Source organism: Prionailurus bengalensis, chromosome E4, assembly GCF_016509475.1.
Source record: "Prionailurus bengalensis isolate Pbe53 chromosome E4, Fcat_Pben_1.1_paternal_pri, whole genome shotgun sequence".
NCBI lineage: Eukaryota > Metazoa > Chordata > Mammalia > Carnivora > Felidae > Prionailurus > Prionailurus bengalensis.
Window position 1 is genome coordinate 34550885 of NC_057360.1, and position 14890 is coordinate 34565774.

Below are 14890 nucleotides of genomic sequence, written 5' to 3' on the forward strand. Positions count from 1 at the left end.
AGACCCCTCTCCCTTACCATGAGCCACATCTCACTACACTTCAAGTAGCTAGGGCTGCCCCAGCTTCTCCGTCAGCCTGCCGGTCGCCCGTGGGTGCAGAGAGGGGACCAGGGCCACCAGAGGCCCCCACCCACAGGCTGTCATGGAAATCGATACCACTTTGGCTGGGAGAAAGAAATGGAACCAGGGAGATTTCTGTTCTACTTCTCAATACCCAGGCCAAATTTCCTCACTGCTGAGAGATAGACATTCTCCCTGCTGAGGATCCGGGCTTAGTTCCCAGAGGTTGGCTTTGCACCTGGAGCTTAGAAGAAAACAGCCACATCCAAGCTCTCTCATCAGAACCCCCCCTGGTGGCACTCAACAACTTGGGAGTGTGCGGGCACTGCCATCTCCACGTTCATCCCTCCTAGAGCCCAGTGTTTCTGGAAGCTGTGCACCGTGTTGGGTGGAGAAGGCCATGGTGTATACAGACTTGGGTTCTAGAATCCGAGAAAGCGGGATTCAAACTCCTGGCGTTTTCACTTAGTGAGGGATGAACTCAGACTATTTACTGTCCCTGCCTTGATTCCAATTTCCTCATCTGGGAAAGGCAGGAAGGGACGCCCTCCTTCTGGGGTCATCATGAAGACCAAATGAGGTGTTAGATGTGGACCATTTGTGCACGTTAATAAATGCTCACCACGCCATGGTTCACTTGAAGAGTCCCGTTCCCCGCACTTTACCGTAAGAAGCCGCGGGCATGAGGATGTTTGAATGTATTCCCCACAGCTGGGATCGCAGAGGGAGATGAGGACTAGAGGAGTAAAAAATGCCCCTCCCCTGGGGCCTGAACCTGACCTCCAGCACAGGCACTCAGGCCCCAGTCCTGAAAGCTTATGTCTGCTTGACCAGGAGCGTTGAAAATGAGTCTCTGAGCATTCTACTCAAGATTCTGAATTCAAAACATCAGCAGGCAACAGCTGAGCCCCAGGCTCCCAAAACACATTTCTGCTGACTGGCCGGTCCAGGGCTTCTAAATCAGTAAGAGACAAAAGCAAAGGCAGAAGGTCTGCAGATTCCCAAAGTGACCTGTTATGCAGCCAGGTTGTCCTCTCTGGGGACCAGGAACAGGACTGGGTGGACTTTCTCTCCTCGTCAGTTCTGCCTGTACTTGGCAGGCCCCCCGGTCTTCCTTGAGGCCGGGCTGACCTCTCTCCCAGACCAGCCAGGTCCCAGTGTATGGGCGGGATGCCTCTCTCTTCTCAGGCTCTACAGTCCAGCCGCCCACAACGTTGGAATATCAGAACCCCAGCTTGGGGCACTAATCTTAGGAAGCTTCGAGAGTCGTGATATGCCTCTTGGAGCTTCGTTTGTATCTGAAATGGGGAAATGAGTCCTTACCTGTTGTGATGAGGGCCACACGTGAGTAAGAAAGACAGTGCATAAGAATGTAGTGTGACTTTCACAGAACAGAGAATAAGTGTGTGTGCCACATCAGGTATGTTACGGCGCTGTGCCAAGCACTTAATACACAGCACCCCAGTCAAACCTCACAAAAAAGCAACGATCACTCCCCCCCCCCCCCATCACACATTAAGTGGACAAGGTTCAAGGAGTTTCCGTTGTGTCACGGAATGTGGTGATGCCACGATCAAAGCCCTGACACAATTCGGTCCGGAGCCAGAACTCTTAAATAACATTTTCTATAGTCCCTTTCAGCCACTATGAGGCTCAGTTTAGTATTAATCCGCCATCAGTGATTCTTGCGATGATAATGGTGATCGTTGGTGTTATCTGTGCTGGAGGGCGGTTTCTGTCTTGCCTCCAAGAAGAGGCCCGGCTGTGAGAGCACTCCCGAATCCCGTCGTGTCACCCCCTGTCTTGACAGTCCACCTCTACAAGTGTGCGGCCCAGCGGGAGAGCTGCGGCCTCTGCCTGAAGGCCGACCGGAAGTTCGAGTGCGGCTGGTGCAGCGGCGAGCGCAGGTGCACCCTCCAGCCCCACTGCGCCAGCCTCTCCAGCCCCTGGCTCGACTGGTCCAGCCACAACGTCAAGTGCTCCAACCCCCAAATCACCGAGGTGAGTCCAGCAAGTTCCCAGAGCGGGGAGGGATGGCCAGGCGCCGGCCCGGGGTGGGGGTGGGGCGGGGGGTAGCGGGAGAGGAGTTCAAGTGGAAGAATTGTAAGTGTAGAGCACTTAATGTGGGGTGTGGGAAGCCTCTCTTGAGCGCCACGATGGCCCGTGTCCAGGCCCAAATGACAAGCCTCTGGATGTGTGTCCTCGGGCCAGTGCCTGAATGTGCGTGCACGTCGTGTGCACGTGCACACAAGGGAGGCAGAGCCAGCCCAGCCCCCACTGCCAGGCGGGCAGAGCCAGGTGGGGACGGGAAATTGGCTGCCTGATGGGTGCACGTTTTAGAGAGCAGGCTTAGCTCTTCTCAGCAGAAATGCGATTTGGGGAGCTGCAATTAGCTCAGAGTTGCAAAGTTGAACACGGAAGAAGAAAGTCAAGGCAGGCGCTACATTGGCCACGGTGCCGTTTCCCAGGATTTACTCCCTGTCCCAATTTGTTTGTGCATTTTAATGGAAGGAAATAGGTAATTAATTATCCTGGGGGGAAAAAAATGATGCTTCTTGAATAGCAAATTGCGAAGGAAGATGAATAGATGATGCGGATGAAAATGCAGCTGCTCGGGGTTTGAATGGCCTGGGAGAGGAACAGTTGTATTTAACTTTGGGTGCATTACGCGTTCATCACTCTTCGCGGCTCCCTATTCACCGACTGTCACTCGTGGTTTGAAACTTATTGCACATTCCTTTATGGTGATGAGGAGTGAAGAAGGCCTGGGCAGGTAGCACTGTGGTCTGCTCATTTAAGAAAGCAGCGACAGGCTGCTCCTTTCCTGCCTCTTCGCTGAGTGGGATTCGCTGCCCTTTTTCCCGGCTCGTTTTCCTTATTAGCCGCAGAAAGCACCTTGGGTCCTCGCCTATGTCACGGGGTATTGAGCAGTTCCTGGCGCATCCCTGCGACCATGTTGAAACTCCAGATCAGTAGAAGGACACCCCTCAAGATCAAATGAGTGTTGCTAACCTACAGATGGTTGAAGATGGAGTGTTTCTTTAGGGTGCTAGGCGCTGTCTCGTTTAATCCCGTGACTACCATGGGAGGCATATAGTCTCACCTCCATTTTACAGATGAAGAGAATGAGGCTCAGAGGAGTAGAATGGTTGCCCCAGATAAGTGGCAGAGCCAGTATCTAAGTCCAGATTTATTTCCTTATAGAGCCATTTGTAAAGTCTCTGATTTGCCCAAGTGATGTGGAACAGGAAGCAAGGTGTCCTCTTCCTTGAGAGCCAACCTTCCTTCCTAGCTGACGTCGACCAGGCAGATGCCATCCACCCACGTGGCGGCGTGCCCCAGGGAAAGCACAGCACTGTGTCTGGCACCACCTAGGTTCTCAGTCATCCTGGTGGGAAGATGTTATGACGGTGTAGACGCTGTCGTCGAGCATCGGGCTTCCTCAGTTTTGTTTCTGTCTTGGGCACGACCGTGATAGTGCCCACTGACTCCATCCCGTGTCCTTACCTCGCTGGGCAAGGGCTTACAGGAACTTCTGGTTGGTGGTGCCCCAGCCTCTGCCCTCAGACAGCCGGCTCCTTGAGCTGCTCAGGGCTCCTTGCCTTCTCCCTGATTCTAGTGATTTCCAGCAACTGCTGGCCTGAGAACGTGTTCCGCCCTGTAAATCTTGCAGCTGCCGTTGTCCGTCTCTGCGTCTCTGCGTCTCTGCGTCTCTTCGCCTGTGGTACAGGGGAGCTTAAATTAGGCAGGGACTCGCTTCCATCAGCACCTCTCACCTCCGCCAACCCTGGCTGCTGCCGTCCCGTCTACTCCCCGACTGGCAGGGGCGCCTTCCCAGCCCTGAGGCAGGCTTCTCCCTGGGAAATCTCTGTCTCGGTGCTGCCCCTGCTCACTGACCGGGGACTGACGGGCTGCTCCCTTCACAGAGGACACCCAAGCTACATGATGCTAATTAACCCCCTGAGGTAATTAGGCTGTAATTGATTTTCCCAGTGAACGTAACAGCAGGAGTTGGAGGCCCCAAGCAGTGGGGTCTCCTGTTGGCGTTTTTTTCAGAGGCTATAGAGAAATGAAAGATACTCTTTGGGGAAAAGGAGAGACAAATCCATGCTGTGTCTCAAGCCACGCAGGGGGACATCATTCTGGACGGGACATGTAGCAGGGAGGATCCAGGCCTGGACTATCGTATTCACCATTATCAGGAATATTTTCTTTCATTTTATGTCTCCTTCCCTCAGCCTACCCTCCTTCCCCTGTAAAAGTCATCTTCAATTTTTTCTTAACTTTTCAGTTTTGAAATAATTTTAGACTTATAAAAAGGTACAAAAATAGTCCAAAGAACTTTCATATACCCTTCACCCAGATTCTCCAAAATTAACATCTTACATAACCGCAGTGCAATTATCCAAATCAGGAAATTAACATTCATACAATAATGCCATGTAATATACATGCCTGATTTACATTTTGCCAGTTGCCCCACTGATTGTCCAGGATCCAATCCAGGGTCACATGTGACATTCTGTTATCATGTTTCCTCAGTGCTCTAATTCTCAGTCTTTCTTTGTCTTTCATGACCTTGATACTGTTGAAGAGTACGGGACAGTTGTTTTGTAGAATATCCCTCAATTTGGGTATGGTTAATATCTCCTTATGATTTAATTTAGGGTATATAGTGTTGGCAAGGAGTACTAAAAAAAAAAAAAATGTGGAATACATGTCAAAAGGGCACAGGAACCAACTTGATTTGGCCCCAGGGGCCAAATCTGGGCCCGTCTGTGCAAGAAAATACATAATGATACTAGTTGACTTCAGCAATAGAATAAGATCAGAATCTATGGTCCTTATTGATATAAATAAACAATTAACAGGGGAGAAAGGAAACTCTTCTTCATATTAGAAGTCTAACTGAAACATGTAAAAGGACTTAGGGAAATAGAAAATCATCAGTTGGCAAAATTCACAGTAATAATTATTTCAGGAAAAAAGGCCAATGAATTGGTGAATGAAAGTAGGGTGAAAAATAGGATGTCGGCCGTCTTGAGCCATCGCCTCCCAAGGTATGTACTAATTACAACAAGAAAAAATAGTAACTTTACAGAGAAGAAAGCTGGTAGACACTACCTATACGAGGTGATCAAAGATAATGTCACCAGTAATGGGAAAGAAGCAGCCTCATGTGTGTCTGTGGCATCTCTTACCAAAAAGGTATCCTTTGCTAAAAGTAACTTTGAAGAAGAATCAGCTCCTTTCCCTTACTGTAGCTTCCTGGGCTACTTCCTTGACATTGGCACAGATCTTTTGATCTTTTAATCTCTTAATAATCCGTATTCTGTGAGACCCAGGCCCTTCTATATGTTCCTCCCCCCTTGTCTCTGGCCGTTGCCTTGCAAATGTGTGTCCTTGCAAATGTGCAGGCCCATGTGCAAGAGCCATTTACGACGAAGATCCTTCTGGAGGGGTGAAAAGGGGAAGGATTCTAGGACGGCCTTGTGGTGTCTGTTGGAGACAGCAGAATTCCCAATGCTGGAAACCAGTGGGGACCCGAATGGGCACTACCCTGTTCAGGGGCCTGGAAATCAATGAGATGACCTCAAATGAGTCCTGCTTTAGGAAGAGGAGTGGGCTCCAGCTGAGTTGAGCGGACCGGACCGCTGTGTTCCTCCTTAACCCTTTCTTACCCAACTGTGTCCATGGCAACCAAGCCCACCCCAAGAGACCCGTCTCCTGTGACAGCTTCATGTAGGACAAGTCTTACAGCCTCCCGAATTTCCCAGTTTACATAAACTTCAGGTTAGAGACCCCCTCAGGACCCAGCGTCTGCTCCTTCCCAGTCAGCCCGTGGTGTGATAATGATGCTGTCCCCCGTGGGAGGCATCCCAAGCTGCTCTCGTCCTCACCATCATCCTGGCGTCTGTGCACATGTCACCTGTTCAACCCCAGGAACAGGAGACGCGCAGAGGTTCGGGAAAGCCCGCGACATGCCTGGCCCACCCCGTTGCTGCGCCTCCAGACCTGCCAGGACCCCAAAGGCGAGGACATCGCAAGCCACCCCCTAGAAAGGAAGGCTCAGAAGAAGCATTTTCGGAGAAGCTGTGAAGGGGAGAATTGGGCAGAAAGGGGAAAGAGACCGAGTATGTAATTGGGAAGAAAAATTTAGGAAGGTTCAAGGGGATCTAGAGCTCAGGTGACAGAGGTCTCCACTCCAAGTGGGTACGTCGGTCGGCGAGGGCCGCGGGGACAGAGCACCCCCAACTGGGTGGCTTCAACAGCAGAAACCAATTGTGTCACGGTTCTGGAGGCTGGAGTCCCGGGTCTGGGTGCTGGAGGTGGGCTCCCTCTCAGGACCGTGAGGAAAATCTGCTCCGTGCCCCCTCCCCTAGCTTCTGGGGGCTTGTGGTGTTCTTGGCCTGTAGACACATCGTCTACATCTCTGCTTGCATCTTCTCATGACATTCCTTCTTGGTGTCTGTCTCTATTTTTTGTTTGTTTGTTTGTTTAAATAAGGATTTCAGCCATATTGGATTAGGGCCCACACTAGTGACCTCATTTGAACCCGATTGCCTCTGGAAAGTACCTGTCTCCAAATACGTCACTTCCTGAGGTAACAGGAATTAGGGTTTTCACTTGAATTTGAGGAGGATAAAATTCAACACCTAACAGAGCATTGCAGTAAATAAATCCTCATGTGATGAGCGACTACTGAATACCATGTGCTGTGCTGGCCTTGGAAGTTAGCGCATGGATAGGCGAGGTCTGGGAGGGGAGACGGGCTGCAGCCTCTCGCTGCAAAGCCCCAGCCTATCCCTGAACATGAGCCACCTGGAAGAGGCTGGCATCTGCTTGTCCTCCAGGCCACTCTGCTTCCTCCAAAGGGCCTAAGACAGAAAGTTCTAATCTACACCCTTTGCTTTTGTCTCCCGTTTCGAAAGAGGGTAGCACCGGGGATCAAGGTCTTGACAGCTAATGAGGACACTTACCTCAGGCCAGGGACCCGAACAGATGATCCATATCCTAGTTCTGGGAGTATTAATAATAACAGCCAGTCTCGACTGTGCCCCAGGACCTTTGCGTATCAACTGATCCTACAATTATCTTCATTTAAGAGTTGAGGAAACAGTGCTTAGGGAAGTAAATAATTTGCCCCAAGTCACCCATTTGGTTAGTGGCAGAGCAAACTCAAAACCAGGACCTTCCGACTCCAGAATGCAGACTTTCCCCACCACACATACCGCCTGTCTTGGTCAGAGGGATAAAGGGATCTTCCCTGGCTATACACTCTTCCACCTCACTCCACCCCAAGTGTACCAAAAATATCTTGGAATTCTCTTGGAAGGCCTCAGGAGATGCCAGAAAAACTGGGAGCACTGGCTACCCTTTGTGTTGAGCCTTAAGATAACCGGTCTTCCTACACATAATTAGATCTACACTTGATCCTATGAGTGGTGAGGGGGCAGGAAGTGCATTTTGGGGTGTGTTTAAACTTAGGGTGACTCCTTCTTACCTGTACGGGATGGATGTGACTTTAATTGTGTATGTTTATGAGAGTTATCAGACTTGATTTCATTGGTTTCTGATGGTGCCTGTCAGCGGGATGGTGGCTGAGATGAAAGCAGGAAATTACCGAGCCTGGTGGTTCTTTCTTTCCAAGCATCTCAGCTGGATGAGAGCCCAGAGGACGGAGGCCAGGTGGCTCGCACCTGCGGGTGACAGTAGAGATCACGGTGAAGAATAAACAAAGCTGGCTTGAAACGCCAGGGACCCATCTCCAGTGTTGGGGTCCTCAGGGATTGACCAGGAACCCGTCACCGTCTGGGTACCGGAGAATATCCCTGTGTGTGTCTGAAGTCACCTGCCGCGTCGCCCCGTAAGGGCACACTGGTGCCAGGCTGTAGGGATGCTGCTTCTGCAGTCACCTCTCCACTGACCACATCGTAGATTTTACTTTGTGAATTTTTCCGTGTCACTGGCGTACCCAGTCCCCTCACTGGCTCACGCTCAGGGAGGACAAATTCTCTTTACCACTGTCTTAGGCGTGTGTCCCTGGGAAAGAAAAGCGAATGTAGAAAACCATGTACATCCTCTCTAAAACCAAGCCTCAGTAATAGTTGAGACAATATTTGTCTGAGATGATCCATTGTTCTTGCGTTCCTTCTGTTCTCCATTTGCCCAAATAATTCAAAGTAGATTTCCAACCCCCACCCTGGACTCTTCTGTTGTGAATGCATTTGTGAAGTTGTTCAGGGAGTTGGACATTTACAAGCACTTATCTGTAAGGCTGCACCAAATCTCTGCAGGAAAGGCCAAAAGCCACCTGCCCAGGGCCAGGAAGACTCGCTGCAAAGTTCCTAACAAATAAATAAATACGTCAGCCAGCTTTCCTGAGAAACGAGTCAGCGCTCTGATCTCCCCGTTCATTTATTTGCAGGCCTCATTAATATAACATCACTGCAACAAACAGCTAACGGGGGACGGTGTCAGGATGAATAATGGAGTTACTCTGCTGAGATAACAATTAGGTTTTGAATGTACTATCAGCTAAGACAGAGCCAGCAAGGATTCGCGCCGGGTAGGAGAGCTGGTGCCACCGAGGCCAGAGACTCGGAGCTATCAGCTGGGCTCTGGCCTACCGTGAAGAGTGTGCACACTCACATGCACACGCGTGCTTACGCACACACACTCACACACACCGAAGTTGGAAAAGGATGTGACGACTTGCCGTCTTGAATCCAGCTTCCAGGTGTCTCTGGCCAAGAGCCAAGAGGCCATCAAAATCTGCGGGCACAAAGTTGGCCCCACTGCCCTCGAAAGTCAGGAAAACTCTAAGCAACAGGAAAGGAGTAAGTGGATTAGCCAGGAGAGGATTAGCTGTCTATATACCCCCGACGTGTCCTCACTGGCTTGTCCTGATTAGGGGGCCACCTGGGGCAGAACCCTCTTGATCCCCGTCTCAGACGCAGGAGCTTTTAATACAAAGCAGGTCCGTCAGTTGGGGGTGGTCCCTCCTGGAGCAACTTCTCTGGGACCACCCCCCCGCCCCCCGGGCTGTTCTGGGAGATTCTGATGTCACTCTCTCCCATGTCCTCTTAAGGACCCAGTCTAGGGTGCTGACAGCCTGCCGGAGACCTGCAAAGCGCTGGACTGGCCCAGGGGAGAGGCAGCCGACACCATGCTGGGCCACCTCTACAGCAACCAGCCACTTCTCTGGACTCCAGCTAGCCTGGCTTCTGCCCAGATTTCTTCATCATAAAATAGCAATAAGAAAAATAATAGCTAACTTTCACTGAACGCTTATCTGCCGCTCAGAACTGCATTTAGCACCTTACGTTATCTCGTGTAGACCTTACGACAACCTATAAGGTAGGAGCTTTAGCCCCATTTTACAGATGAGGAAACCAAGGCACTGTGAGGGATGACAACTTTAGCAAAGTCACACTGCTACAAAGTTCTAGAACCAGCAGTTAACCCTCGCCTACTTGGCTCTAGAGGCCTCACGTGTGACCCGTATACTCTTTTTCCTGGGCTCGCTTAGGAAAACAGAACTCTCAGTCCACGGGGCTGGAGGGGGGAACGGGGCTGGCACCCAGCTCTGCATCCAGCCCGCTGCAGAGATGGAAAGAAAGCCAGTGGTCCCCACGCCTGGCATCACGTGGAGAGGCTGAACGTGAATGGGCCCGGGGCAAGGTGACGAAGGGCAAGGCCCAAGGGGGCGTGTGCACATTCGCAGGGGCAGGGACAGAGAAGAGGGAGGGGGAAGCTTCCAGAAGCTCAGAGACAAGGCAGTGACCAGCAGAGCCAGGGGCAGAGCTTCTTGGAAAGCAGCAAGCTCTGGCCTGAGCCAAGGGGGAGGGGCTGGGGGACCTCAGCAGAGGGAAACCCACGAGCAGGCTAGGGCATGAGTGCCCACGCCTGATGACCCAGGGGTCTCTTCCCGGACAAGAGGATGGTCAACTCAGGCCGTGTCGTGTAGAAGCCGAAAGCACAGGTTAGCTGGACCCGGTGGGCTCTACCACTCACTGTGTAACCTTGAGCAAGTTACTCAACCTCTCTGGATACTAGTCCCCATCTGTAAAAAGGAAATTGTAACAGGACCTCCCTCTCAGCTTGTTTGGAGCCCTAAGTGGGATAAAATATGTAAAGCCCTGGGCACCCGTCCTGGCTCATGATAAGCACTTAATAAACGAAGCGATGTAAGAATATGCGATGACAAAGGAAATGAAATAAAGGACGGCGGCCATCATTATCAGAATCTCCAATAACCAGGAGCCCACGTTCAGCTTCTGCCTTCGCCCCGCATGTCTATCGGGCAGGAGATCCGAGCCGAGGAAGACGGGTTCTCTCGGGTGGAAGCCGGGCCTTGTGAGGCTCCCGCCAAGAAGGGGTCATCCTGTCACCCCTCGAACCCCTAGCCCGCAGGAGCCCCCAGCCCCGCCCTCCGGAGTGGCCCCGGCGGCACTCCCCGGGCTGCCAAGCCCTGAGGCCTGGGGCACCTCGCTCTCCGCTCCCCGGCGCAGCCCCTCGGAGCTCCCCAGCTGTAATTAATCGGCTGCATCTGCCGTCGCCCTTGGGCGGCTTTGTGGCACAGTTCCCTCCGAACCTTCAATTAGTGGCTGTGAGAATCAGGGCAAGGGGAGCGTCGCGGCGGCTGCTTTCCAGGTCACGGCACCCACGGTGGAAAACAAACATGTCGCAGTCTGGCAGGAGGCCAGATTCGGCTGGGGTGCTCTGGAGCTCGGTGGGGCTCAGTCGGGCTGTGCGGCTGGCAGGTGGGGTCTGGGTGGGTGCGGAGGTGGCTCCCCAACAAGAGGCGCCGGGAGGCTTTGAGAGGGCCCAGCGGGAGACTGGGAACCCCCCTACGATGAGCACACGCCAGCCACATCCCACATCCCACTGCCTGCTCATCCTGGCTTGCGATCAGCGGATAGAGTACTTGGCTTAGATGTGGATCAGTCACCTGTATACCCGGGCACGGTCGGGGACTGCTTCCGGGGCACCGTGTAAGGCTGCTGGACCAAGCCCTGTGCTCAAACACCTTTCCCACATTCTCCTTCTGAATGCTGCGCATAGACAAACTTCTCATTCTACTATGGGCTAAAAGGCCAGTACTCTTAAGGCAAGGTAATAACACAACTTAAGTTCCCATTAAGATGCAAATAAAGGTTTCTTTAGGGAGAAGAGACTAGCAGGGTGAGAGGTATCTAAAATAGGGGAAGGGACCCCAGGGAGGGGGAACAGAAAAGACACCTGGGAAAGAGACCAAGGTTTCCCCTCCCTCTGGGAGTTGCCCAGGGCTGGCCTGGTTAATGGTGTATGTGACAAGCGGAGGGAAGTCACCTGCGCAGGCCCTCCTTACTACACACCCGGCAGGCCTTTGCTCAAGCCACAAGCCTCCTTTGGGTCGTTACACTCTCAGAGGATGCCTGGACGTCCAAGGGTCCAAAGGAAAGCAGCTGAAATGATCAAAGGGTTTAGAAAACAAGATCTTCCAACAAAGGGCTAACAGAATTACAGAAGCACAGGCCAGGGGTGACTTAATTGCTGTCTTCGGTATCTGAAAGATGTCTGATGAGGAGGCAGCTGTTCAGCCCTCCATTCAATGAGGAATCACACCAGAAATTGGCTTAAATTGAAGGAAGAGAGATTGCAGGAAGGACTTCTTGAGATTCCGTTACAATACTACATCACTCCCAAGCCGCACAGACACCTCCATTCTTCCAGCTGTCATTATAGAACACAGTTTGTTTTACAATCTGGTGGGACCAGCGTTTCCCAGTAACAGAGAACGGGGGATATTTACCGAAGGCTGCCATGTTGCAGGCCGTGTGCTAAGTGTCAGGTTGCTAAGCAAAAGTGAGACTGTCTCTGTCCCAAGATAGTTACTGTCCCATTGAGAAAAGAAGCAGCTTACAGCCCGGCGGGGCCATTACCTTCTTGGGCGTGTTCACAAAGGGCCGAGGGGTAGGAGAAGGTGCTACTGAATCTGCCCCAGGGGGTCGGAGGAAGCATCACAGGGGCGCGTCTTTTAGCAGAGCCTTGCAGGAGAGGTAAGCATTTGTCAGTGAACTTGCTGGACCGGCAGGGGGAATGGAACATCACCTTTAGACCCTATGGGCCTGGGGATCCTTAGCTGTCCCCGGGAGCATACGAGATACCTAACAGAACTGGAGTTCTGGGGAGTAGGCGGGGAGGAGTGCACAGTGGGAGTCGGCCCAGAACATAGGGGTGAGAGAACCCCCTTCACCCCCACCCAGCAAGAGCAACTTGCTTCTGGGCACATCTTTACCTCATCACCTACTTCTGAGGTCCACAGGCAAGAAGTCAGATTTCCGGTCCACGGCATAATACGGGTTGGAAAGCAAGGGATTGAAGTGGTCCATATCGCAAGATCCCAGCTGATTTTACAGGTTCCCAGCTCCTCTCCCCATCTCTCCACACCCTCACTACCCACACTCACACACACTCGTACACATCCCAGACTGTCAAACCATTTGTTTGTGTGGGTGTCTCATTCAGAATTACTTTCCTGGAAGAATTCACTGAGTTCATTGTGAAATGCTGTGCCTACCCCAGAATGGCTGATTGCCAGGGGAAAAAGAAATGGCAAAGAGGGAGGGAAGAAAGAATGAAGACCATTCCAGACAGGGCCTGTGTCCTCCCCCAATTTATTCTGGGTGAAAGGGTGATGTCTGGCTCAGAGTCGGCTTCTGTGCAGGGCCCAGAGTCCACCAAAGCCAACGTCCTGTCCTCAGCAGCATGGACAAGCTCAGACTCTCTCCTGTCAGCCCACGGGCAGCTGTCTCTACCCCCATCACTCCAGCATCTAAGCTCCCAGGTCCCTTTGGCCTCCTTCCAGAGGAACAGAAAAGATTCCCATCATCTCTCAGCTCCCTACCAACACCACCAATCCCATGTTTTTGTGATCTGGGAAGGCACAGGTGCAGGGGGAACACCAGGGAGGAAATTGCAATTGTCAAGACCCGCCCTCTAAAACCACCAGTCATATTAGGGATTTTCCAGATGTTGTCTTCCTTAACCTTCAGAACATCCCTGTGAGGGGGAGCATTGTCATCTGTTTTCTGATAAGGACATGGAGATTGAGGGTCACATAGCTCATGCCTGTCAGAGGGAAAATTCAAATTCTAGTCTGTCTTACTCTCTCCCTGCACAGACGCTACCCAAGTCTCAGATGGGCTCTCTTCCCTGCCCCACAGTAGCCAGCAGCCCAAGAGCCATCTGAAACCAGAAGCCAAGACCTGTGGATCTGGTCACCATCCCAGCCCTGTCTTGATTCCCCTCTGTCAGTGGGGGGATCTATCTAACTCCCACCCTGCCTTTTCACCCTCACCTCTGTTGGAGCCCCACTACTGCCTGATCTGGGGGTTCTTCCTTGTAGTTCTGCCAGCAGAGGACTCCGCCAACCTGCCTCATTATAGACCCGTGTCATTCTCCCAAGAGAATCGAGCTCTGCAGATGCTACACTGACCATCCTGCAATCTAACGCTGCTTGGGAGGAGAGCCTTTGTGGGCAATCTCCAGGGTCGACTTGGGACCCCGTTGCCTGGTCCGAAGTGGTACATATTTTTTTCATATAATTTATTGTCAAATTGGCTTCCATACCACACCAGTGCTCGTCCCCACAAGTGCCCTCCTCAAAGCCCATCCCCCGTTTTTCCCCTCTCCCCCACGCCCCTGAAGTGGTATCTTAAAAGATCCTGTTCACGTTCTCTCTGGAGAATATGTCATTTTCCACCAAGCCTCCCCTCTGTAGCTTCTCCCCAATACTTGGTCCTGGGAAAAACGAGGAAAATAGGATGCCTGGGTTTTTACCACCCCAGACCACCACACAGACATCAAGGCCCTTGTACTCATTCTCAGAGTCTCCTCGAAGCCCTCAGGTGTTAGGGCACGTTTCCTGCAGGATACCTTTCTCTGCGCCTTTATGCCCTGAGCCCAGACCTCCACCTTGACTCACTCTGATTTTAAGCTGGGGGAGAGCAAGTGAGGTGCAAAGGCACAGAGATTTCTGAAGTGCATTGCGTGGACAGGAACCGCTGGTATCTGGGTAGAACATAGACATAGTATAAGAGAGCAGATGTGACTGAAGAATTAATGAAGATCAGAACCTGAAGGACAGGGGCACCTGGGTGGCTCAATCAGTTAAGCATGTGACTCTGGCTAGGTCACGATCTTGTGGTTCATGAGTTCAGACTCTGTGCTCAGACAGCTCAGAACCTGGAGCCTGCTTCGGATCCTTTCTCTCTCTCTCTCTCTCTCTCTCTGTCAAAAGTAAACATTAAAAAATATATATTAAAAAAAAAAAAAACCTTTAAGGACAAGTGCCAAGCCAGGAATTAGGGACTTTGCCTTAACAGTGGTCAGAGCCATTGCAGGTTTTCAAAGCAAGCAACTAGTAACCTGCCCAAGTATGTGTTCGTGAAGGTCACCTGGTGGTGGGAGGAAGTTCGATCTAATGGGAGAACATGGAAACCCTCGCTGTTAGCGTGAGTGGGAGGTAGGGGAGCTGTGCTCAACACCGACTCAGGAAGACAGAGTGGGGCACAGATTCAGAAGATGCCAGGGAGTAAGATCTCATAGTGCCTGGTGACTGTTATTTATTGTACGTGGTATTGTAGGGGAGGGAAAGGAATCCGTTGAAACCACTTGGAAGGTTCCTGGCTGGGTGCACAGTGATTCCATTAACCTTGAAAGAGAATCTGTGAGGATAATCAGGTTGGGGGTGGAAGGAGGAAAAATTAAGAGTTCATTTTTAGACATGGTGAAATTTGAGGTGCCTGAGGGACACACAGGGGGAAGTAGAGATGTCCAGTAG

General features: G+C 51.7%; 1 protein-coding gene across 3 annotated transcripts in view; it reads left to right on the forward strand.

The window, feature by feature from the left end:
* PLXNA2 (plexin A2) overlaps positions 1 to 14890 on the forward strand; it is a 206825-nt gene that overhangs the window by 154717 nt on the left and 37218 nt on the right. For 2 of the 3 annotated variants that reach the window (XM_043568305.1, XM_043568307.1), the window contains exon 12: positions 1871 to 2061. In XM_043568305.1, the coding sequence (XP_043424240.1) occupies positions 1871 to 2061 (191 nt within the window). Of the gene's footprint in view, positions 1 to 1870; positions 2062 to 9151; positions 10304 to 14890 lie in introns of those variants that run through there. The other variant, XM_043568308.1, reaches the window with a different exon arrangement.